At 36.5% G+C, this 26,420-nt stretch overlaps 1 protein-coding gene across 2 annotated transcripts; it reads left to right on the top strand.

Moving 5' to 3' along the window:
• Positions 1 to 399: 399 nt before the first annotated feature.
• Positions 400 to 25,807, top strand: LOC121386283 (upstream stimulatory factor 2-like). 2 transcript variants are annotated; one of them, XM_041517137.1, is made up of 8 exons: positions 400 to 531; positions 4,349 to 4,416; positions 9,219 to 9,317; positions 10,119 to 10,213; positions 13,102 to 13,264; positions 13,589 to 13,723; positions 18,417 to 18,523; positions 21,074 to 25,807. In XM_041517137.1, the coding sequence occupies exons 1-8, from the start codon at positions 500 to 502 to the stop codon at positions 21,287 to 21,289; spliced, it is 915 nt and encodes a 304-aa protein (XP_041373071.1). In that variant the 5' UTR covers positions 400 to 499; the 3' UTR covers positions 21,290 to 25,807. The 2 variants fall into 2 exon arrangements, with proteins under 2 accessions (XP_041373071.1, XP_041373070.1); XM_041517136.1 differs by having other exon boundaries at positions 9,216 to 9,317.
• Positions 25,808 to 26,420: the final 613 nt, after the last annotated feature.

The following is a 26,420-nucleotide window of genomic DNA, read 5'->3' as shown; positions in this document are numbered from 1 at the left end:
GGCCTTTCTACTTCTTGATCTCAGGTCGCAGACTTGACACACCCTGCATAATTCCCCGCACACGCGCTCACACACCGCAGTTAATGTATAACAATTATGAACTGTTCTTTTATTGAATAACGTACGGTAAAGAAATGTGCACAGTTTTCTTTGACGTTTGTAGACGATGCTTATGCTTTATAACGTCAATTATATCTCCGCAACAGAAAATAGTTCCAACGCTAATGTAGATTATCTTAAATTAGTCACATTTAATTATCTTTATATTAAGCACTGATATATAATAATAGAAATGGAACAAGAACATGTAGAAATCAATGCGCAGGGGCTAAATCGTGCAGAGGGGTTCTGTCCATATGCTAGCGTTATGTTAATGCGCACCTGCTGTCGGCCATCTTTGTCACATGTTCATTTTTCCATCTCACATGACCTGTTGTTTGGCCCCGTGATCAAGCTTGCTTTATTTCCTGGCAAATTCAAACATCAATCAAAAAGTCACATGGATATGCTAGATCAGGCACTGGATTCCAGGTATACTTATAATTGTCAAAGAAATTAGAATGGAAGAAATATCCGTGTGTTCTATTTCAGCCCGGAGATTGGGATATTGCCCGCGGAAGCGAACGTTTTTTGATGACATTTCGTCTACATCACTGTCATCGGTAGCCATGTGCTAATATAGGGGACTACAGGTATAATTTGTAACTGATGAAACAGATTTAGACGTTTTAAATTATTTCGTATTTTTATTTCAGTCCCATAGGTCACACTGTCAAAAGTAGGTCAAATTCACATGCCACCTCGGACCTCCCCCACGGAGACCTCCCCCACTCTCCGTTTTGTATTGTCAACATTAAAAATCTAAATTAGTTTAGGATAGTGCACTAACATTTAAAAAATATATATATATGTAATAACACTTTTAGAAGTAATGAGTTATTTTTGGATTCAGTAGCCTACTGAATTGTGCCAGGCTTTTGCAACCCCTGCAATTGCCACCGCAGTGCTGTGGGGTATCAGGTCGTTTCGCCCTTATTCCCGATCGCCCTGTGTTGTTTCGCCCTCATGTTTATGTTTGTGAATGATGAATAAATTTGTTTACGTGTTGCAAATCAGATATAGGTTATATAGACGACAGAAACACTCATCAAAAATTGTCCACTTACATTTACTTCCTTGCTAATGTGACTAACGATTGACATTTGTATGATCAGTAAATCTACTCTAATATAATCTTGACTATTCATTCTCATTTCTATTATATCTATCTCATCTAATTTATCTAAAAGTTCCATTCTTCTTTCGACCTCGTGCTGTCCATCTTGCCTTTTTTCATATCTAGAGTTCTCTTGTCCTACCTTCTCAAATAATAAAATATTCATACTAAAACACGAACGAACCAGTAAGTGCTAAAACACGGATCAGACTGCTACAGGTTATCAATTTGTAACCCTTTATCAACCATAAACACCATTTATATGTATATGTTATTATCTGCAATATTTTAAAGAACCCCTCCCCTCATACCATCCCAGTTCCTACGGGCCTGATGTATTTTATATTAATAAGTACAAAGACTAGCCTACACAATGATATTGTGGATAGGACATATTAGTTATAAAGTGCTTTGGTGTGTGTGGGGGGGGGGGGGGGGATTTGCGAAATTGGCCTCTGTAAAATCCATTGACGTGTCATGTTTACATCTATGCTGAAGAATATTTATGATGAAATATTAAAAGGTCCATTTGCTTCAGTTTACATTTAATTTAAATACATGCAGTTTTCTGCTGTCTGCCATTTTGGGTTTTTTTATGGAATACTCTTCAAGAGGGGTGAAAGACTCTAAAATATTAATATAAAATCAAAGATCTCAAGTGGTATCTTTAAACAATCAAATAATATTAATAATAATAAAATAATATGACGTCATCACATTTCCATTTATATCATAACATGTTATTACATTCAACGGTTGTTAGATTAAGTCATATCCTTTCACCCCTCTTGTAGAATATTCCATAAAAAGTCAAAATGGCAGCCGGCACAAAATTGCATGTTTTTTGCCCTATGCGATCTCAGCAAAGTCGATACAGGTGACATGGTTATCATCTAGTATGTGGAATCCATGCCATTGTAATTGTTTTTTCAAGATTTCTGTCTGGACAAAATGTGGGTAAAATCTAACGAAAAATAAAGGTAGGAGCAATTTATTGTAGTTGTCCACATTTTGTTTCGGACTTTACGTTTAAGTCTACAACCTTGTTGCCTGTTAGTTGACTATTACGACAAAATTATGGGTAAAATTATTTTTATATACCAAATTTTGCATACTAAAACCACCCCAATACATAGGGGCGAAATGACTCATAATGGAGGACGAAACGACTCATTCTAAGGGCGAACGGGAATAAGGGCAAAACGACTCGGGGTCGAATAGGAATACAGGCGAAACGACCCGGATTCGTGCTGTGGAGATTGCTGCATAGTTTTTCGTTCTCTGCGGTATTTCTTTTGTCAAGGACTATATTGAAAAAAAAATTCAATATCTATTTTTTCCTTATTGTTAAAAATAAAATATATTTTGTGAAATGAAAACAGATTAAAAGTACATTTTAAAACAGTTCTGCTCTGTTGTTATTAAGGTCGATGACAGTCACTTTTCGCACCCTTGTTTTAGCTTCATACAGTAAATAAAACATATCCAACAGTAATGTCTTGAGATGATATATTTGACAAAAGGTACTTTTTATTTCTTTCATCTTTTGAAACTTAAAATTAATATTTTGTCCAGAATTATGAAAAAGAACAAAATACCAACCTGTAAACAACACTGTCCGCTTGTTATAGAAATTTGACAGGGGTCACGGTTAGTAGACCAGTTTTTATTTTAATGTGGCAAAGCATTGTAATAATATAGCTAATTTTGTATTTGAATGACGTCAGTATTCCAATGACGTCACTTTCAATCGCCTTACAATAACCATACACTGAGTACATGACATTTCCGTTTTAAGAATGCTGAAAAAATTCCAGTATAAACTTGCTATTGAAAATTTTATGTTTGAACATTACTAATGCATCTGAATGTTTTTGAAGAAAATCTTTTGATTAAAAAATTGTACCTTCTACGAAATATGGATTTCAAGTGAAATTACAGTAAGATATGCTATATTTATTGTGTATAAACCCAAAACAAGGGTGCGAAAAGTGACTGTCATCGACCGTAAGTATCTGAATCTCAGCATCATTGGGCATGATCATAAATACATGTAGAGTGTAGTCGGATGGAAGTTCGTGTATAGCACCCTGCAGACAGATGATATGCCTGAACAATATTAATATTGAGTGATCTCCTTTTTGTGAAGTGTAATATTTTGAATATGATTTGTTTCAAAATAGTTTGCAAATGGTTTACCGTTTGATATTGGAAGCGGGTAATTCGTACACCATATCGGGTAAGTTCGTTCAGTTGGGTAGCTTAGTCCGAAGGGACATAGAAATAGAATGTGTTGTTGTTCTATATCCAGACCTTGTTACCCACCCTTCGCAACTCCTTGTTCATGTCCCTTGTCACTATCAGTGTGCAATAGCAGCTGTGATCCAACATTGGTGGATCCATTCACCAGATTGGTATCATTCCAACCAATGCACCACAACTGGTCAATGACTGTGGTATGTGCTTTCCTGTCTGTGGGAATGTGTGTGTAAAATATCCCTTGCTTTATTAGAAAAAAATGTAGCTGATTTCCTCTGATGACTACGTGTCAAAATTACCAGACATCCAATAGCCAATGATTAATTAATCAATGTGCTCTAGTGGTGTCGTTAAACAAAGCAAACTTTTAACTTTACTTTAAACTTGACCTTTTTTTAAAGGGACATACCCTAGTTTTTAAACATTTAAGGCATATTTTTCACTATTAGAACCGTTTATGATCATTGAACTCAAACTTTACTGGTATTTTATTGTTTTATAGTATCCATTTCTGTACAACCGAAGTGATTCTGGTCATTCTGGTGCTTCTAATACCACAAAATGAATTTTTTCATATTTTTTAAAACGCATGTGCATCTGAGAAGTAACAATTATGGAGTCACATTTTTGTCTATTTTTAAGGGTATTTCAACGTCACAGACCATTGTTTCACTCTGTTGTATCCAAATTTGTTGCAGATTTGTAAATTAACCAAACTTAGTATTCATGTTTACGGGTTGAAACTACGCTCTAGGTGAACAGTATGCCTTAGTGTTTAAAAATGTCAGTCCCTTTAAATCATTGATCAATATAACATGCATGTTTCTCCTGCTTGATAATTAAATTTAATTTTAATTTTTCTTTTTCTTTCAGTCATAAAAATGGATCGCCTGTTAATGATGAATCTGACCACTTGGGTGTACATCAGGGCTGTCCAGATGGTATGTTAGATGATTGATAATAATGATATTAAATAACACAGGTATTTTCTCATGATACCATTTGTATAAACGTTTAATTTAAACACATGAATTTCCCATCTTACTGTCTGACCAAACAAATGTCAGGCATGTGAAAATTACAAGAATTATCGTTTCATTCACAAATCTAATTTTGTATGACCTATTTTTTTGTTTGAGCGAAATTTGGGTTTTGCACAAAGGAAATGGGTTACTTGGATTTATTTCTGAATAACCGATAAATGGTTCACACAAAATTTCAATTCTCAGAAAGAAATGTTTTATTTAACAACGCACTCAACACATTTTATTTACGGTTATATGGCGTCAGACATATGGTTAAGGACCACACACATTTTGAGAGGAAACGCGCTGTTGCCACTACATGGGCTACTCTTCCAATTAGCAGCAAGGGATCTTTTATTTGCGCTTCCCACAGGCAGGATAGCACAAACCATGGCCTTTGTTGAACCAGTTATGGATCACTGGTCGGTGCAAGTGGTTTACACCTACCCATTGAGCCTTGCGGAGCACTCACTCAAGGTTTGGAGTCGGTATCTGGATTAAAAATCCCATGCCTCGACTGGGATCTGAACCCAGTACCTACCAGCCTGTAGACCGATGGCCTACCACGATGTCACTGAGGCCGGTTTCAATTCTCAGAGGTCTGAACGTGAGGTGATCAGGGATTTATCAAGGTATAGTGTTGTCGTGGCCTGAAAACATGTCCCAAGTGTGATTTACTTTCAAGCACAGGGAACATTTTGCTTTCAAAATATTGATTAATTAGCAGTATTTCTAGACAGTTGAAAAGTGATCAGCAACTACTGTTTAATTTTTTTTAATTGTGTAGCGACCTCTGAAACTTAGCTAATCACGGCGCGCAATACTGAACAAAATGTTCCCAGAAGCACTAATTGTTTCGAATCCCATCAGACATTGCACCCTGGCGGAATATCCTCGAGATAAAGTTCATGAGTTCCATAAAGAATTTTATATCTAGCGAAAATGAATACATGTGGTGTTTTACTTATTACTCACCTTGAAATGATGTAAAATCTGATAATTACTCAGTGATAGCAATCTGATAACTCAGCGAGACGTCACATGCGAATGCATAGAGCTAAGACCAGGGAAGATGATTTTCCTTACTGAAATGACATCATTTAGCAACTAATCAGGCCCTAATTTTGCCAGCGAAATGAAGTTTTTTGTTGTTGCCAAAACTGTTCAGGTCACCAAGTAATTAGCAGTGTTCGAAATAAATACTTGTCCGTTTGTCCTGACAAGTGCAAATCTGCTCGGACAAGCAAAATGTATCAGTGGTTGTCCAGTGGACAAATAAAAATGCATTTTTGTTTTGAGCAATCAAAAACATCCTTGTACTTGAATAAAACAAACCACTTTATTTGGATAAGTAAAAATATTGGTGGACAAGTAGATTTCTAGATGTACTAGTAAAGATTTCTGCTTATTTCTTTCACTGATTAGCATTGACATTATGAAAGGTACTAATACTACCGATAAATATTCACTTTGCCTATTTTAATCAAACTTCTCCCCTTTCTTATAAGAAGGGAGAAGTCACTTCTTGCTAATATGCACCTGGTGTGCATACGTAAGTTGCATGAGGATCATTCCGTGATAAAAAAATCACCCCCAAAAGATGGATTTTTTTTACCTCTTCCCCTCAAATATGTCTGGAATTTGGTTTCTAAGGTGGTTTTAGCTGGAAAAGCTTAATTTTCAAAGATTAGCTCAATCGGACCAGTGGTTTGGGTGCTACGACCTGCCTATTTTGGCAAAAATCACCAAACTTGGGTGGGATGCCCTATATTTGAACGTCCATAAATAAGTAACCACTGGTTCAATCTAGAATGGAATCTCTGGAATGGAAATTGCCCAAGGATTCCAAATCTGCCGTTATGTAGAGGTACGTTAAAAGTGTGATGACCTTGAATTTGACCTCGTTGCCCTCATGACCGTGACATGAAAATTGGTCAGAATTAGAGCACAACATGTTTTCTACAAAATATAACATAGCCGGGGGTGTGTATTACTCTGTAGTCCACAAAATCAAATCGAAAAACCTTTTCCATGCAATCTGACTACAATTTAGTTAGTACCCCGTTAAAGGGACATACCCTAGTTTTTAAACACTAAGGCATATTTTTTACTATTAGAGCCGTTTTTGATAAATGAAATAATACTTTATATAGATTTTATTGTTTAGATTATCCATTTCCGTACATTCGAATTGTTTTTGGTCATCCTAGTGTATTTAATATCATAAAATGCATTTCTTATATTTTAAAAAACGCACATGCTTCTGAAAAGTAACAGCTTTTGAGTCTAGTTTTAATCTATTTTTAGATGGTATTTCACCATTTCAAAGTCACAGACTCTTATTTCACTCAGTTGTAACTTTATCCAAATGAGTTACAGGTTTGTAGATTAACTAAACGTAGTGTTAATTTTCACATGTTGAAACTAGGGTATGTCCCCTACGGATATTTCCCACTGACTATGTGAGTAGACATTGAATGTTCCTGAAATTTGGCACACACATACTACTGACCATATTGAACAATGATTACTGGAAATTTAAAACGGTTGACGTCTCAGATTTTTGTAGAAGCCATACCCATATTGATGATTTATCGCAAATTTGTCAGTGTAGCAAATATTGAAATGTTGTTATTTCATCTTTGAAAATTAAACTTTTTCAGCCAAAACCATGCTAGAAACCAAATTCCAGCCAAATCAGAGGGGGTGGGGTTAAACCCATTCAGTGATTTGACACGAAATTACCCACGACACACCCGCATGTCAGTGTTCAAGATTAATGACATCCCGAGGATACCAGAATTTAATTTTGGATACCAGACTTCAAGAACCCAGTATCTCAGTTTTGGGGTTTTTTAATCCTGCATTTTTATTTTTTTGCTGAAACAGTGAAAGTCGTCATTTATTGGTGAAATTAAGTAACAGTGTCGTCCAAGTTTGTTACGATGTTATTTATGAATTTCATTTAAGTGGAATACTAAATTCTCAGGTGGGATACCAGATTTTGAAATGTTAATATCCAACTGGCATACTGCCCAAAAATTCTAATCTCGAACACTGTCATGTTCACCAGATGGGTAATACTAATACTAATCGTAAAAACTAATTCATGATTTTAATAATAATACCTTCATCAGTGTTCTCCCAAACGTTTTATGAAGTCAGGTCCTGTCAGGGCGCAATACTGCGAGTGAAACACTCGCCTATGCGAGTGAAATTCAGGGTTTTCCGATTGTAAATGAGTTTTCACAAAGCATTGGACCAATTGCTTCGCAGCCGATTTGTTTGCCCCTAAAGTTAAGCTAAATGTTACATGGCGGGAATATGCTAAATAAATTTTTTAAAAACGTTCGAGAAAGTTGTTGGTAACGATAGCATATCGTGAACAAAAATAAATAAAATACGTCCTAGTTTCGGTAACTGTAGCCGTCGGTATACTTGTCGGAATCGCGTAACCCAATTAAAAAACGGTTTACAAAGGAAAGTAAAACAAAATAGGATGAGGTTGGTGTTTAAAGTTCTTTAATTATATTCTTTATTATATTATTTAAACTTATTCTGTTATTATAATTATCCATACTAATACATGTACTTCTTATGTTGCCTGGCGAGTAACAATCTCTAGTTGGCTAGTATTTTTTTTCATTCACTAGCCAGTTGGCGAGTAAATATAAAGTGCTGCTTATAAAAAGCCTGTGCTTATAAAACTTTTAGAATCTAGACTCAGGTGATAGCAACATCTTTGAAAACAACAGTTTTAAACGTGCAGTTACAGTTTATACAGTGTACATATGATTTGAAGGGATGTAGCCCAGTGGTAAAGCACTCGCTTGATGCACAGTTGGTTTAGAATCGATCCCCATCAGTTGGCTCATTGAGCTATTTCTTGCTCCAGCCAGTGCACCATAACTGGTATATCAAAGGCCATGATATGTGCTATCCTGTCAATGGGATGGTGCATATAAAAGATCCCTTGCTACTAATGGAAAAAATATAGCAGGTTTTTTTCTAAGACTGTATCATATTATGTTAAATTACCGAATGTTCGACATCCAATAGCCGATGATTAATAAATCAATGTGCTCTAGTGGTGTCATTATATAAACTTTAGAAATTTTAACTTGAAGGGATGTAAGCACGATGATAAAATAAATGTGCAGATGTATCTCCCCTTACTTCAGAAAACTCAGAGAAGGAAGGAGTCACTTCTACTTTTTCAGTTGTAGATTAGTCTCGACTACAAGTAGATTAGGCCTGACTACAAATAGATTAGGCCCGACTACAAGTAGATTAGGCCCGACTGCAAGTAGATTAGGCCCGACTGCAAGTAGATTAGGCACGACCGCAAGTAGATTAGGCACGACCGCAAGTAGATTAAGCCTGACTACAAGTAGATTAGGCACGACCGCAAGTAGATTAGGCACGACCGCAAGTAGATTAGGCCCGACCGCAAGTAGATTAGGCCCGACTGCAAGTAGATTAGGCCCGACTACAAGTAGATTAGGCCCGACCGCAAGTAGATTAGACCCGACTACAAGTAGATTAGACCCGACTACAAGTAGATTCGGCTCGACCACAAGCAGATTAGGCCAGACTGCAAGTAGATTCGGCTCGACTACAAGCAGATTAGGCCCGACTACAGGTAGATTGGGCCTGACTACAAGTATATATATAATTATTTATATGCATGTACTAATGTTTTTCCATTGCTCCAGAAGAATCACCTGAGGAACAAGCTGTCGCCATTGCTAGTGTAGCACCCAATCAAACAACCTTGACCCTTGACCCTTCCCAGGTCCAATATCAGTTAGGACAAGGTGAGTGGTTAGTAGTTGGGGTAGCCATAAAGATGCATTAGCAAGATTATTGATATTCAACTTTTTTTATTTGATCAACTACGCAAATTGGCACAACTTTAAAAAGGTGTTTAAACCACTTTTGTGTCTTTGCCTTTATGAATAAAAAGGTGATATATCTATATATAGGTATTACTTTTCTGACGGCAAAGGCATCAACTGGTGTGTTAAGTGTTCATGTTTCAATCCGTTTCTTGCTAACTATAAGTCCTAGGTCTGTGAAACGTGGTTTGTAGCTGGAGCGATGAGTATTCATCGCAATGCACCGAAGGCAAGATGTTTAATTCTGTACAACTAGAATTCTTTACTAAATTTAAAAAAGAGAGAAAAAAAAAGGCCTATTGAGTACCGGTATACACATCCATGTCATGGACAGAACACTCTGGCAAAGTACCCATGACAGGTGTGCTTGAACAGTTCTTTGATAAAAGCATGCCAAAAATTACCCATACACCCAGTATACATGTATTTTACATGAACAGTATTCGTGACTGATACACGAACGAAAAAAAACACAATAATTAATATACCCATGACATTGTTTTGTTGATTTTGACATTGTTTTGGTGATTTTATAGTGACATTGTACTAGTTATTTTGTAATGTTTTGTATTTAATGTCAGCCTGTCTGGTCACACATGTATGTTTTACATGTATTTCCATTTGTTTTGCATTTAATGTCGGCCTGTCTGAATATTCTGATATCAAATGGTATGTAATCTATTTTCTAATATCAAGTGATATGTAATCTATTTTCAACAGGTCCCGTCACATATCGTGTTGTACAGGTGTCGCAGGATGGGCAGGAAGCCACGGCCCAGGTGGTCACCTCATCACCGTTTGTGGCCGGGCAACAGGTACTTTATCACAGTCACATACTAGCAGTACTAGTGTTTTTGTGGCCGGGCAACAGGTACTTTATCACAGTCACATACTAGCAGTACTAGTGTTTTTGTGGCCGGGCAACAGGTACTGTATCACAGTCGCATACTAGCAGTACTAGTGTTTTTGTGGCCGGGCAACAGGTACTTTATCACAGTCGCATACTAGCGGTACTAGTGTTTTTGTGGCCGGGCAACAGGTACTTTATCACAGTCACATACTAGCGGTACATGTGTTTTCGTGGCCGGGCAACAGGTACTTTATCACAGTCACATACTAGCAGTACTAGTGTTTTTGTGGCCGGGCAACAGGTACTTTATCACAGTCACATACTAGCGGTACTAGTGTTTTTGTGGCCGGGCAACAGGTACTTTATCACAGTCGCATACTAGCAGTACTAGTGTTTTTGTGGCCGGGCAACAGGTACTTTATCACAGTCGCATACTAGCGGTACTAGTGTTTTTGTGGCCGGGCGACAGGTACTTTATCACAGTCACATACTAGCGGTACATGTGTTTTCGTGGCCGGGCAACAGGTACTTTATCACAGTCACATACTAGCAGTACTAGTGTTTTTGTGGCCGGGCAACAGGTACTTTATCACAGTCGCATACTAGCGGTACTAGTGTTTTTGTGGCCGGGCAACAGGTACTTTATCACAGTCACATACTAGCGGTACTAGTGTTTTTGTGGCCGGGCAACAGGTACTTTATCACAGTCACATACTAGCGGTACTAGTGTTTTTGTGGCCGGGCAACAGGTACTTTATCACAGTCACATACTAGCAGTACTAGTGTTTTTGTGGCCGGGCAACAGGTACTTTATCACAGTCGCATACTAGCAGTACTAGTGTTTTTGTGGCCGGGCAACAGGTACTTTATCACAGTCCCATACTAGCGGTACATGTGTTTTTGTGGCCGGGCAACAGGTACTTTATCACAGTCACATACTAGCGGTACTAGTGTTTTTGTGGCCGGGAAACAGGTACTTTATCACAGTCACATACTAGCGGTACTTGTGTTTTTGTGGCCGGGCAACAGGTACTTTATCACAGTCACATACTAGCAGTACTAGTGTTTTTGTGGCCGGGCAACAGGTACTTTATCACAGTCACATACTAGCAGTACTAGTGTTTTTGTGGCCGGGCAACAGGTACTGTATCACAGTCGCATACTAGCGGTACTAGTGTTTTTGTGGCCGGGCAACAGGTACTTTATCACAGTCACATACTAGCGGTACTTGTGTTTTTGTTGAACTTAGGCTTTTCTGCTAGAAAGATGATTTAACAGGCCATAGGATTTCAAATTTCATGGGAAACACTTTTTTAGTTCCATGCCTCGTGATCATGGGAACTCATCAGAAACTGAAAAGAAAATTTCAGGGCTAGCTCTGCAAAACATTTCACCAAATTATGTCCAAAAATGCAAAACACTGTTATTTTCCAGCAAATATCAATGATTTTTTTCCCTGCCAAATTAAAATAAAATTCACCAGTTGTTCCTAAAATTTGCAATTGGCGAATTTGGCGAGTGGCAGTTAACCCTGATTTTATATATAGATATATATCATTTTCGTTGAATAGTCGTACTCATAATTATCATGGGAACACAATTTCGCTTCAGTGATTTTACCAACATGGTACTGGAAATGATCGTTTCTGTAACATTTCACGCCTGTTTTAACTTGGTTGGAGGGGGTGGAACATAGCCCAGTGGTAAAGCGCTTGCCTGGTGCACGGTCAGTTTGGGATCGATCCCTGTCGGTGGGCCCATTGGGCTATTTCTCGTTCCAGCCAGTGCATTACGACTGGTATATAAACGGCCGTGGTATGTGCTATCCTGTCTGTGGGATGGTGCATATAAAAGATTCTTTGCTACTAATGGAAAAAAATGTAGCGGATTTCCTCTCTATGAATGTGTCAAAATGACCATATGGTTGACATCCTATAGCCGATGATTAATAAATCAATGTGCTCTAGTGGTGTCGTTGAACAAAACAAACTGGTTGGTAGAGTGCTTACCTGAGCTATATTAGGTCCTAGGATCAAACCACTCCAGCAAACTCATTGGCTTGTTTCTATCCCATTCAGTGCTCTGTGACTGGTATATCAAAGGCCATGGCATGTGTCGTCTGTGGGAAAGTGCATATATAATATTGCTTGCTGGTAATGGAAAAATGTCGCAGATTTGATGGGTTATATGCATAATTGTCTTTCGATAATATTTTCTCTTGTCCCAATCAGTGCCCCATGACTGGTATATCAAATGCTATCAGGTGGAAAGCCTGGAACAAGGCACAATATTTCACGAGAACCATTGTTCTGTTCGCGTGTCAGTTACGCAACTTCAAAATCACGAGAACCAACAATCGGTTACGTGGTGAACAATTACATGCTTACGTTAAAAGTATCATATATGAGTAATGAAAGTAAAAATCAGTTTATGTTTTTGAACCACCAATGTAGCATACAATATAGGATTAGGTAGGTCTAACTCATCAGTTACGAGAACTGTATTCACGTAACCGAACAATCGGTTGCCTAAGTAAAATGCACATTAATGGACTTTCGGTTACCTACGATTTTGAAATATTGTCGCCTGATGGAATTTCATGGAATTTTGAGTTGGATCATAAAAAGTGTAAAGTGGTTGATGATAAATTTTTCTCTTTAAAATAATATGTTTAAAAAATGGCAACAAACATCAAAATATTGTAATATTATTAGGTTCCCGGAAATATCCTAAACTGGTCATAAAAGATGTCTTTTAAAGTTATGGAATTTTATCGGTAACAGTGTACGAACCCTGGTGTCATGATACATAATATTATTTTAAATTTAAAATGCATTCTTTGTCTTTGTTTAGGCCATAGTCCAAAGTCCATTCAGCAATGGAGGAAGTCCCACCCCCGACCAGAACGAAGCCCGTTTCACCTATTTCCCACAGGTGGCAGCAGCGGGTGATAACGTGGCCACCACCGACGCAGTCAACGTGGTGTCAGCATTGGGATCGGTGTCGACGACGGGAGGTAAACATCACATTAAATGATACATACAAAGTACACAACACGACAATAGAGTTGTTATTGTCCATAGTTGGTTTTTATTTATTTAATGAACATTTCACCAAATTATTGATTAAATGTTTTTTAAATTGTAGCATCCCACTGTTAGTTTACAACAGAATATCAGATATTACATACAAATATTTTTCCGCACTAAAAACAAAATTCTCTAAATTTGTTTTTTAAATTCATGAATTTGGTGAGTGCCATAGCTAGACATGAAGTTACTAGTTTTCAAAATCCTGCAATATTATCTGAATTTCTTTGTTCTGTTTTGCTTGTTTTCAGGTCAGTTTTATGTGATGATGTCACCACAAGATGTGTTACAAGGTCAGAGGAATATCGCCCCTCGGACGTCGTTCTCTCCCAAGATTGAAGGACGCTCCACACGAGATGATAGGAGAAGAGCCACACACAATGAAGGTTAAAAAAAAGTTTGTTTTCTTTAACGACACCACTAGAGCACATTGATTTATTAAATATCGGCTATTGGATGTCAAATATTTGGTAATTTTGACAGGTAGTCTTAGAGAAGAAACCCGCTACTTTTTTCTATTAGCAAGGGATCATTTATATGCACCATCCCATAGACTGGAAAGCACTGTCATAACGAGATAAAGCTTAAAATGAGAACAGAACATAACCTGTCATAACGAGATAAACGTTAAAATGAGAACAGAACATAACCTGTCATAACGAGATAAACGTTAAAATGAGAACAGAACATAACCTGTCATAACGAGATAAACGTTAAAATGAGAACAGAACATAACCTGTCATAACGAGATAAACGTTAAAATGAGAACAGAACATAACCTGTCATAACGAGATAAACGTTAAAATGAGAACAGAACATAACCTGTCATAACGAGATAAACGTTAAAATGAGAACAGAACATAACCTGTCATAACGAGATAAACGTTAAAATGAGAACAGAACATAACCTGTCATAACGAGATAAACGTTAAAATGAGAACAGAACATAACCTGTCATAACGAGATAAAGCTTAAAATGAGAACAGAACATAACCTGTCATAACGAGATAAACGTTAAAATGAGAACAGAACATAACCTGTCATAACGAGATAAAGCTTAAAATGAGAACAGAACATAACCTGTCATAACGAGATAAACGTTAAAATGAGAACAGAACATAACGAGAGATAAAGCTTAAAATGAGAACAGAACATAACCTGTCATAACGAGATTAAAATGAGAACAGAACATAACCTGTCATAACGAGATAAACGTTAAAATGAGAACAGAACATAACCTGTCATAACGAGATAAAGCTTAAAATGAGAACAGAACATAACCTGTCATAACGAGATAAACGTTAAAATGAGAACAGAACATAACCTGTCATAACGAGATAAACGTTAAAATGAGAACAGAACATAACCTGTCATAACGAGATAAACGTTAAAATGAGAACAGAACATAACCTGTCATAACGAGATAAAGCTTAAAATGAGAACAGAACATAACCTGTCTTAACAAGATAAACGTTAAAATGAGAACAGAACATAACGAGATAAAGCTTAAAATGAGAACAGAACATAACCTGTCATAACGAGATAAACGTTAAAATGAGAACAGAACATAACCTGTCATAACGAGATAAAGCTTAAAATGAGAACAGAACATAACCTGTCATAACGAGATAAACGTTAAAATGAGAACAGAACATAACCTGTCATAACGAGATAAACGTTAAAATGAGAACAGAACATAACCTGTCATAACGAGATAAACGTTAAAATGAGAACAGAACATAACCTGTCATAACGAGATAAACGTTAAAATGAGAACAGAACATAACCTGTCATAACGAGATAAACTTAAAATGAGAACAGAACATAACCTGTCATAACGAGATAAAGCTTAAAATGAGAACAGAACATAACCTGTCATAACGAGATAAACGTTAAAATGAGAACAGAACATAACCTGTCATAACGAGATAAAGCTTAAAATGAGAACAGAACATAACCTGTACAAATGAGAACAGAACATAACCTGTCATAACGAGATAAACGTTAAAATGAGAACAGAACATAACCTGTCATAACGAGATAAACATTAAAATGAGAACAGAACATAACCTGTCTTAACAAGATAAACGTTAAAATGAGAACAGAACATAACGAGATAAAGCTTAAAATGAGAACAGAACATAACCTGTCATAACGAGATAAACGTTAAAATGAGAACAGAACATAACCTGTCATAACGAGATAAACACTTAAAATGAGAACAGAACATAACCTGTCATAACGAGATAAAGCTTAAAATGAGAACAGAACATAACCTGTCATAACGAGATAAACGTTAAAATGAGAACAGAACATAACCTGTCATAACGAGATAAAGCTTAAAATGAGAACAGAACATAACCTGTCATAACGAGATAAACGTTAAAATGAGAACAGAACATAACCTGTCATAACGAGATAAACGTTAAAATGAGAACAGAACATAACCTGTCATAACGAGATAAAGCTTAAAATGAGAACAGAACATAACCTGTCATAACGAGATAAACGTTAAAATGAGATCAGAACAGAACATAACCTGTCATAACGAGATAAACGTTAAAATGAGAACAGAACATAACCTGTCATAACGAGATAAACGTTAAAATGAGAACAGAACATAACCTGTCATAACGAGATAAACGTTAAAATGAGAACAGAACATAACCTGTCATAACGAGATAAAGCTTAAAATGAGAACAGAACATAACCTGTCATAACGAGATAAAGCTTAAAATGAGAACAGAACATAACCTGTCATAACGTTAAGATAAGAACATAACCTGTCATAACGAGATAAACGTTAAAATGAGAACAGAACATAACCTGTCATAACGAGATAAACGTTAAAATGAGAACAGAACATAACCTGTCATAACGAGATAAACGTTAAAATGAGAACAGAACATAACCTGTCAACAACATTAAAATGAGAACAGAACATAACCTGTCATAACGAGATAAAGCTTAAAATGAGAACAGAACATAACCTGTCATAACGAGATAAAGCTTAAAATGAGAACAGAACATAACCTGTCATAATGAGATAAAGCTTAAAATAAGAACAGAACATAACCTGTCATAACGAGATAAAGCTTAAAATAAGAACAGAACATAACCTATCATAACGAGATAAACGTTAAATGAGAACAGAACATAACCTGTCATAACGAGATAAAGCTTAAAATGAGAACAGAACATAACCTGTCATAACGAGATAAACGTTAAAATGAGAACAGAACATAACCTGTCATAACGAGATAAACGTTAAAATGAGAACAGAACATAACCTGTCATAACGAGATAAACGTTAAAATGAGAACAGAACATAACCTGTCATAACGAGATAAAGCTTAAAATGAGAACAGAACATAAACTGTCATAACGATAAAGATATAAACGTTAAAATGAGAACAGAACATAACCTGTCATAACGAGATAAACGTTAAAATGAGAACAGAACATAACCTGTCATCATAAATGAGAACGAGTAACCTGTCATAACGAGATCCGACAGCGACAACCACAGCCCCAGACCCTGCCCGAGCTGGCAGTAGCCTTGCAGGCCGAGTGGGCCACCATCCCCCGGGACGTCATCCATACTCTGGTAAACTTAAAATGAGGCAGAACATTGTCGTCCACACGCGGAAACCACAAATGAGAATTGACTCCAGATGACCTAAACCTTGGTGTGTCCTATCACTTACTCACAATGGACTAAAGTTGAATTGTGAACCATCCTGTCAACAATTTATTAATTAACTGTTGACTTGACATAGCAATAATCTCATAAATCAATTCTCCAAAAGTGTTATGATCAACATGTATCTTTACCAATTACATCCTTCACTAGAGGAATGTTGGTTTATATATTCTAATTCATGTTTGGATACCCGTATCTGCCAAGGAATAAACTTAAAATTCCAGCAGAACATTCTATTGGAACAATTCTTGACACAATATTTATTGTATGCATATGTACACCAGTTTGGGTTCACAAAATGGAACATTTGGTATAATTACAATATTCCTTAAATTGGTAGATTATCAATAATTCACTGTTTGGTCAAAATAGAACATAGAATTGATAATAGTATTTTTTTTATCTACAAAAATCCACGTTAAATATTTGAACATGCTCTCCCGAACTTCCACTTTTTCTGTTTCTGATTCTTAATGGTGAAGGGTAAAATATAGAAAAATAAAAGTAATTTCTTTTAGGTACATGTGCATTATCTAGTCAGTTTTGCCAATTTCTTTATATAGAGAGATTTAATACATTTTTAATCTTTAGGCTTACTCAGTTTAACCTGCCATCTTGAATGTCATGTCCTGGCTCAAAGTTTGAGGTGGTTATTTTAATCATTTAATACAACCAGTCATCATTATACCTTTTATTTATACTTGGAACATTGAGAAGGAGGAGGATTAAAAAGGATTTTTATTTCTGAAAAACAGTTTTAAATAAAACTCACTTTTATATGTCAAATCAGCCAGGACGAGTCATTATATATTTTGAAAAATAATTTAATATACTAATTATGATATGAAAGAAGGCAAAGTAGTATTTTCATATGTAGTATATTTTAGATGTGATGACCTGATACCTAATTTTTAAATTTGACATAAAAGTAATGAAATATTACCAAAAAACAAATGTCATGTCCTGGCTTACAAAAATTCTTTTTTCAAATAAAACCGTCATAAAAACCCATAAAACATAAGTATATTAGCAATAAAAGTATATTTGTATGTGCTTAAGGGTGTTAACTTTAAGTTATAATAAAAACTTAGTTTAACAGATCATTTAGAATTTTCCACACCCATGGACCAAATACCATGGAATGGCCCATATCAGTAATAAAAGTGCCAAATCAGTTTATGTTTTTGAACCACCAGTGTATCACAGAACCATAGTTCAAGTGTTTTATGGTTAACTGAACAATCGGTTACCTAAGTAAAACTCATGCGAACTGACTTCTGGTTTTGAAATATTGTCCCCTGCTTTTTCATATAATTAGGATGCATTGTGTTAACCCATCTTATTTTTCGTACACTGACGAAGCTGTTACATTTCAGTTGAAAGGCGTCGGCGAGACAAGATCAACACATGGATCGTACAGCTGTCTAAACTGGTGCCCGACATTACCCTGGAGAGTACCAAGTCCGGACAGATCCCCGCCAGCGTACGTTGAACATTTTCTCTCTATACGGTTGTACGTTTTTTCTAATTACAGTTGAGCGGCGGCGCCGGGACAAGATCAACACGTGGATCGTGCAGTTGTCTAAACTAGTACCTGATTGTGCGCAGGAGTGCACAAAGTCGGGACAGATGGCAGCCAGCGTACGTTGGTTCATGTTCTGTTTACACAGTTAACGCGTGAACATCTCGACTGACCCGTACCCCTGTGTCAGTAGTAGCTAGTGCCGTAGCCGTACAAGACGCAGTCGTAGAGTAGGATATATGTCCAGGGCTCACCCGTACCCCTGTGTCAGTAGTAGCTAGTGCCGTAGCCGTGCATACCCCTGTGTCAGTAGTAGTAGCCTGTACAAGACACAGTCGTAGAGTAGGATATATGTCCAGGGCTCACCCTACCTGCCTGCCCACAGCTAAATTACTGGGCTTGAAATAGCGCCTGTAGCTGTACAAGACGCAGTCGTAGAGTAGGATATATGTACAGGGCTCACCCGTACCCCTGTGTCAGTAGTAGCTAGTGCCTGTAGCTGTACAAGACGCAGTCGTAGAGTAGGATATATGTCCAGGGCTCACCCTACCTGCCTGCCCACAGCTAAATTACTGGGCTTGAAATAGCACCCTGTAGAAAGCAATTTTTTTTTTAGAAATTTACCGGCTAAAACTATAAAACGTTACTGGTCTTTTACAAGAGATATATGTACGTGTATGTGTGATTATCTTATCAGCTTTTTAGCTCAAGATTCTGTTGTATTTTAATTCCATAATGCTTTAAAATTCATCTCGGTGATCCTAATTATTACACATTGTCCCAAACCTCCAATCACCACCCTGTACTATTTTATTTCCAGTAGGACATATTTTTTGGTCTGTTAGTAAAATTGTTTTTTAAAGCAAACCAAATTTACTTCCTATTTTGAGTCTTGAAATCAGTCTATGGCTAATTGTTAAACAAAGTGGATACAACATTTAGTATTTGTAAAATTCACCATGTTAAAGATTATTTTTAACCAAATGCTCTACCTGATTAAAAGTGAGGTGAGAGTGAGCCCTGAAAATATCAGTAATAAATACATGTGAAATGGCAGTAAAAGTAATATGTATGAGTAGAGTAGGTAGAAGTAGTCTGTGTTTCGTCTTTATAATGTCGAAATAATGTTGGACAACAAATACCCATTGTTGTAAAACATTCCGAAGTTAAAGTCTGTTTTGTTTAATGACACCACTGGAGCACATTAATTAAAATGATTGCCTATTGGGTGTCAAACATTTGGTCATTTTGACTCGTAGTCATCAGAGGAAACCCGCTACAGTTTTCATAATGGTAGCAGGGGATCTTTTATATGCACTTTCCCACAGCAGGGCTCGAACTTAATGATGGCAATTGCCGTCGTTGAGATATAAATTGCCATAGGTAGAGAACATCACCGACAGCACTTTGTGCCATCGGTTAAGCTCCTCAACAATGGCAAAATGTATACACCTGGTATACATTATCTGCCACTATTTAACATTTGCACATTTGAAATGTCTACATACAACACAATAAACTTTCAGTCATGTTTATTTGCTGCAAATGTCACTTTAAGAAAGATAGTGCCATAGGCAGGTTTAAAATTGCCATCAGTGGGTCATTTCACCCATGGCAATTCTTTTTTTAAAAATGCTGTGGGAGACAAATTCTTAAATTCGAGCCCTGCCACAGACAGGATAGAACATACCACAGCTTTTGATATACCAGTCGTGGTGCACAGGTGGGAACAAGCAAAAACCCAATCAGTTAATGAATCCACAGAGGTGGTTCGATCCTGCGACACAAGTACCTCACGCGAGCACTCAACCAACTGAGCTAAATTCCACCCCACATTCTGAAGTATCGTTAGGCTTTTTGTATTTTTTATATTTTTTCCACTTTTCAGGTACCTCAACATTTTTAGGGCGATCTTGTCAGCCATCATACTCTTACAGAATTCATAATAATATATATGTTAACCAAATTTACAATCAGAAGTTTGAGAATCTTTTATCTTAAATTTAACAGGTTTTGTTAATGATCAAAGAGCAAGTTGTCCTACATTGGTTGTATAGATGGGCTTTACTATTTACAAGATAACTGGGTCGGTTGGTTAACATATTTCTTCAGTAAGGACTGTTGATAATTATTGATATCTTCACAAGCAGATAAATTAGCGGTAATGTTAACATACATACTTCTTTTTTTTTAACCAAAAAACAAAATGTTGAGAATGATTATATCTGTTGCAGACTAAACCTTTTGTAAATATGCTAACATTAGAAGGTGGGGAGGGGAGTAGCAAAAAAACAGAAATGTACATTGCATATGCTTTTTGAAAAAGTTGATAAATGAAACGATGATTAACAAATTAATAAATTAGTAGCAAAAAAAAGAAATTTACACTGCTTACGCTTTTTAAAACATTTGATAAATGAAACAATGACTAAAATGTTTTATTTGATGAATCTTTTCAGCCCTTTTTTATATTCATTTTTTAAAATAAATTTTATGTTTTTCATATTTCAGAGCAAAGGTGGAATACTGGCGAAAGCGTGCGACTATATCACGGAGCTGAGAAACGCAAACGCCCGAATGGGGGAAAGTTTAAAAGACACGGAACGGATTTCGGTTGACGCTGAACTTCTACGCCAGCAGTGTGAGGAATTGAAACAGGAGAACAATATTCTGCGTACTCAGCTGCAGCAACACGGGATAGTGCCACAGGACTTGGCACCCTCATAACATCGGCCACTCCCTGTGCGTCCACACCTCACCCACCACGATAAAAACAAAACAAAGATAATTGTTACTGTGTGCGCCTTTGTGATGGGAAGATAATCGTAATGTGCGTCTTCACTTCACCCACTACGATAAAAACAAAACAAGGATATTTGCTAGTGTGTGCGCCTTTGTGACAGGAAGATAATCATAATGTGTGTCTCACTTCGCCCACCACAATAAAAACAAAACAAGGATATTTGCTAGTGTGTGCGCCTTTGTGACAGGAAGATAATCATAATGTGTGTCTCACTTCGCCCACCACAATAAAAACAAAACAAAGATAATTGCTAGTGTGTGCGCCTTTGTCACGGGAAAATAATCATGATGTGTGTCTTCGTGGCAGATAATCAACAAGTGCATTGTGGGATTGCTATCAGATTTTTTCTTTCTTTCTGTTCGGAGATCAGTTGTGTTGAAGAATAATTGTGGGTAGAAATCACTGAGGAAATATCTCGATATTAATACGTGTTTTAGTTTACAGCTGAAATTCTGTAAAGGTTACCAATCTGCAGGGATCGAATTTAATGTTGGCACCGACAGCAATTGCTGTCGTTGAGATGTAAATTGCTGTGCGTTAGGAGTATCACTGATGGCACGTTTGTTCCGTTTTAAGAATTTCTGCCATCGGTAAAATTCATCAACAACAGCACAATGAATATATTTGGTATACATTATCTGCCAGTATTTAACATTTATGCAATAACCTTTCAGTCATATTTATTTGCAGCAAAAGTTACTTTATTAAAAACTGTCATAGACTGGCTCAGAATTGCTGTTGGTAGGCCATTACTTAAGTTCGAGCCCTGAATCTGTAAGTCATCTTTAGGTAACTATTCTATGTATCAATAACAAATCGGGGTTGACCCTGTAATAAATTTTCATTGAGCCAGTTTTCATATATGTAGAGTATTTCCTTGAACATTACATAAGATTTGTTAATTTAAGGAATAATTTATTAGCCAAAAACGAAATTGTTTAGCCACTTTGTTCTAAAATTGGCTAATTTGGCAATGGACAGGGTGAGCCCTGCACAATTTATTTGTGAAACAACAAGCAAAAAAACCCTCGATATATAATAAAATTTTAAAATCCAAAACATTGGTTTTGAAATTTTTGACTAAAGTTCAGTTTTCGACAATCGGATCCATGAACACATGACATTTCAGAAATAAAACCCCACGTTTAATGGATCATTTACATGACCTTTACATCTCAGTTCATCTGTAGAGCACAGCATTTCTTGAGTCTCTCACTGATTGTGTATGACAGTCATCCAGTATTTACTAGTTCAATAACTTGCACAGCTCTTTATTTGCTGCTTGTACTTGTTTCGAAAACTCGTTAGAAAGTACAGTAGAATCTCATTGGGTTGAACTCTGAAGGGTCGAAATTTGGCGTAACTCTTGAACCAGCAATAAAGTCCCGAGTTACACATAGGCCTACACGTTGTTGATCAAGTGGTTAGGTCGAATTCTGAAGGGTCCAATACAGCGCAACGCTTGAACCAAAAACGTAGTCTCGAGTTGCACTTGAACATTGTTGACCGAATGTTTAGGTCGAACTACCTGATGGGTCAAGCACCGATGGGGTTCGAGCCAATGGGATTCAACTGTACTTGTACTGTAGATAATAAACGGGCATCAGATTTGGGGATTTTTAGGATTTCACTGTGTTCGTAAATTTGCTTAATATAGATATTTTGTGATTCCATTTCACAATGTTATGCTTCGGATCCTAATTCTGGAATTTGCGGAAGCATTGGAATCCTGTAAACTTTGCAGCCCGATAAATATATTTAGAGTAATACTTTTACCGAGAAATATATTTAGAGTAATACTTTTGCCAGGAAATATATTTAGAGTAATACTTTTGCTGACAAATATATTTAGAGTAATACTTTTGCTGACAAATATATTTAGAGTAATACTTTTGCATAGAAATAATGTTCAATCAAAATTGATTCTTATAATTTTGAGAATCGAATGAGTCTGTGTATATTGTTTGGGTTTTCCAGGCCTAAATGTGTGTAATAATTGTACCTCGGGTTGTGAGAGTAAATGAATATCCTGTTGTATACAATAACTAAATGAATGGTGCATGAATTGACAAGCTCTGATTCTTCTTAGCTGAATACAATTCACTTTGATTGGAAGGAATTTGAAAGCTGCACCCTAACTTAACAATGATGTATATTTGTTCAGCTCTCTAGATATATTAACTTTTCCATCTAGGAGCCAGGTAGGGCCTACTTGTATTTTTATATAGGTAGTATGAAACATTTTAGTCGCCAAATGAAAAAAATTAGTCACAATGTGGAGGGCTGATGTTGTAATTATACCTTTATACGGAGGACAATATTTCAAAATCTTAGATAACTGGAAGTCGGTTCATATGAGTTTTACTTAGGTAACCAATTGTTCTGTTACGTGAATATAGTTCTCGTAACCAATGAGTCAGGCCTACTTAATCCTAAAACACTTGAACTACGGTTCTGTGCTACATTGGTGTTTCAAAAATATAAACTGATTTTCACTTTCATTACTGATATATGGTACTTTTAATTTTAGAATGTAATTGTTCACCATGTAACTGATTGACTGTTCTCGTTATTTTAAAGTTGCATAACCGACACGCGAACAGAACAACGGTCCTTGTGGAATATTGTGCCCTGTTTATACATACATCAGTGTTCATTTTTCAGAAGATAGAAAAATTTCTCTGGATGTTTATGGAATTTCCACACTACCTAAAATCTGTTCTTGTGTTTGAACTTTGGTTAAAAGCTCACAGTAATCATATCATTAGTTTTCAAGTCCATGCAAATTTTCTAAATATTTTTTCCATGTCATTTTTATCTCTTTCTTTTAGCTGTATTTCTTTTCATACATATTCTGACCTCTGACCCTACTGCATTTTCCCTCTTAGTCTTATGGACTAGCCCGATCATCCCAACATAGCTGTAATCTGCTGTTATTCATTGTCATCTGTGCTCAATGCTTATATATTTATATCACTGCTTTAAAAATGCTTTTCTTTTTACAATTATTTGAATTTTATTTCCATTTGAATTGGAGCATATATTGATACCTCACAAAGAACTTTGACATTCTTTTAAATGTGTTCACCCACCAGTGTACATGTATTAGAGTTAAGAGGGTGTATACCACCAAATAAAATCCTGTAGATAATCGTAGTAGCATATTATGTGTGTATTAGTGCTACAAGCAATGTTTTAGTGAACATGTACACCACAGATGTAAAGATTACAATACCTCAGCCTTAAAATAAATCAAAAAGAATGGGTGTGTCAAGCCAATAGTTTTCCAGATTTAACAGACCTGTAGCGTCCTTTACAACCCCAGTCCCGCACAAGAACATAGGATTGGATTTGATACAGTTTTTGTGATGTTTCGACAAAATGTGTGGGGGGAAATCTGACATAAAAATAAGCTTACCAAATTTTTTTGGTCTGATAAAAGTGTGGTGAAGGAATGCAGAGAAGCAGAGATGAAACTGGAATCAATCTGGAATGAATAACCCACTTGATGACAGGTCCTGTCACATACATTGGCATATCTCTAGTGGCATTTGAGGCACTATCAAGTGCTCTATACTTAAAACTTTGACTCGAATTTACGAAGCGTGTTTTTTTTTAAACACTGGTTTTTTTAAGCAATGTAAATGTATGTAGTTACACTCGTGTAAGACCTAAACACTGGTGTTTTTAAGCAATGTAAATGTATGTAGTTACACTCGTGTAAGACCTAAACAGGCTTTGCAGTGTTCGAAATAAGCACTTGTCCGTTTGCCCTGACAAGTGAAAATCTATTCAGACAAGCAAAATGTAACTTGGTAGTTGTCCAGTGGACAAGTAAAAAATTTCAGTGTAGTTTCTCTCTCTCTCTCTCTCTCTCTCTCTCTCTCTCTCTCTCTCTCTCTCTCTCTCTCTCTCTCTCTCTCTCTCTCTCTCTCTCTCTCTCATTTTAATCCACACTATTCTATTCTGTTATGTTTTTCTTTCATTCTCTTTTGTGTGCTGTTTGTTTCCATATACATTGAGATCTTGTTTTCACTTCTTTAAAATTATTTTTGTTCATTCCATTAGTGTGTTTTAACTATATATAATTTTCTAGTGATATTGTTCCCTTCCTATCATCTTTTTTGTTGTTGTTGTAAACAATATGGTGCTCGATTGTGTTTCAGTTTTAAGTGTGGGGGAATGTTGGCTTTTCTTTACATTTTATTCTCTTCAAGAGTTGCAACCTAATTTACAAAAAGTATTTGTTAGTTGTGTGTGCCCTTCCTAAACAGCCGTGTATATTTAATAGTTTACAACAAATACAGTTTAACAATGCACTGACCGGCCTCGGTGGCGTCGTGGCAGGCCATCGGTCTACAGGCTGGTAGGTACTGGGTTCGGATCCCAGTCGAGGCATGGGATTTTTAATCCAGATACCGACTCCAAACCCTGAGTGAGTGCTCCGCAAGGCTCAATGGGTAGGTGTAAACCACTTGCACCGACCAGTGATCCATAACTGGTTCAACAAAGGTCATGGTTTGTGCTATCCTGCCTGTGGGAAGCGCAAATAAAAGATCCCTTGCTGCCTGTCGTAAAAAGAGTAACCTATGTGGCAACAGCGGGTTTCCACTAAAAACAGTGTCAGAATGACCATATGTTTGACGTCCAATAGCCGATGATAAGATAAAAAATCAATGTGCTCTAGCGGCGTCGTTAAATAAAACAAACTTTACTTTACACTGGTCTCTTTTTGTTCTTTTTTCTTTTTTTCCCACACTTAAAATAAATGTCAGAGGTGTTATAATATATAAAGAAAATTGGCACTTTTCCCAGGATAAGTGGTCTATCTAAATATACTTGCCTGGACTTAACGCTACTTGTTCAGGTTTTAACAATGTAACTTTGACCTTTTTAAAAACGATAATTCAAAAAATAAAATACAGTTGTTGAACAATTCTAATTTCAGGTATAGCTCTGGCACTGATGATAAACACAAGTGTCAAATTTTATTTTAATTTGTAATGATCGATAGTCTATTGAAAATAATGGTGGTTTTGGAGTTTAACGGGGACA

Source organism: Gigantopelta aegis, chromosome 12 (assembly GCF_016097555.1).
Source record: "Gigantopelta aegis isolate Gae_Host chromosome 12, Gae_host_genome, whole genome shotgun sequence".
Taxonomy (NCBI): Eukaryota; Metazoa; Mollusca; class Gastropoda; order Neomphalida; family Peltospiridae; genus Gigantopelta; species Gigantopelta aegis.
Note: the sequence above shows the minus strand (reverse complement) of the source record. Positions and strands in the feature narration are given on the sequence as shown.

Bases quoted from the DNA above. Each gene is read 5' to 3' on its own strand.
- LOC121386283 (XM_041517136.1), top strand. From the start codon at position 500: ATGGATATGCTAGATCAGGCACTGGATTCCAG. The intron at 4,417-9,215 runs GTATGTTAGATG...CCATTGCTCCAG, and splicing joins ACATCAGGGCTGTCCAGATG to AAGAATCACCTGAGGAACAA. The intron at 10,214-13,101 runs GTACTTTATCAC...GTCTTTGTTTAG, and splicing joins CGTTTGTGGCCGGGCAACAG to GCCATAGTCCAAAGTCCATT.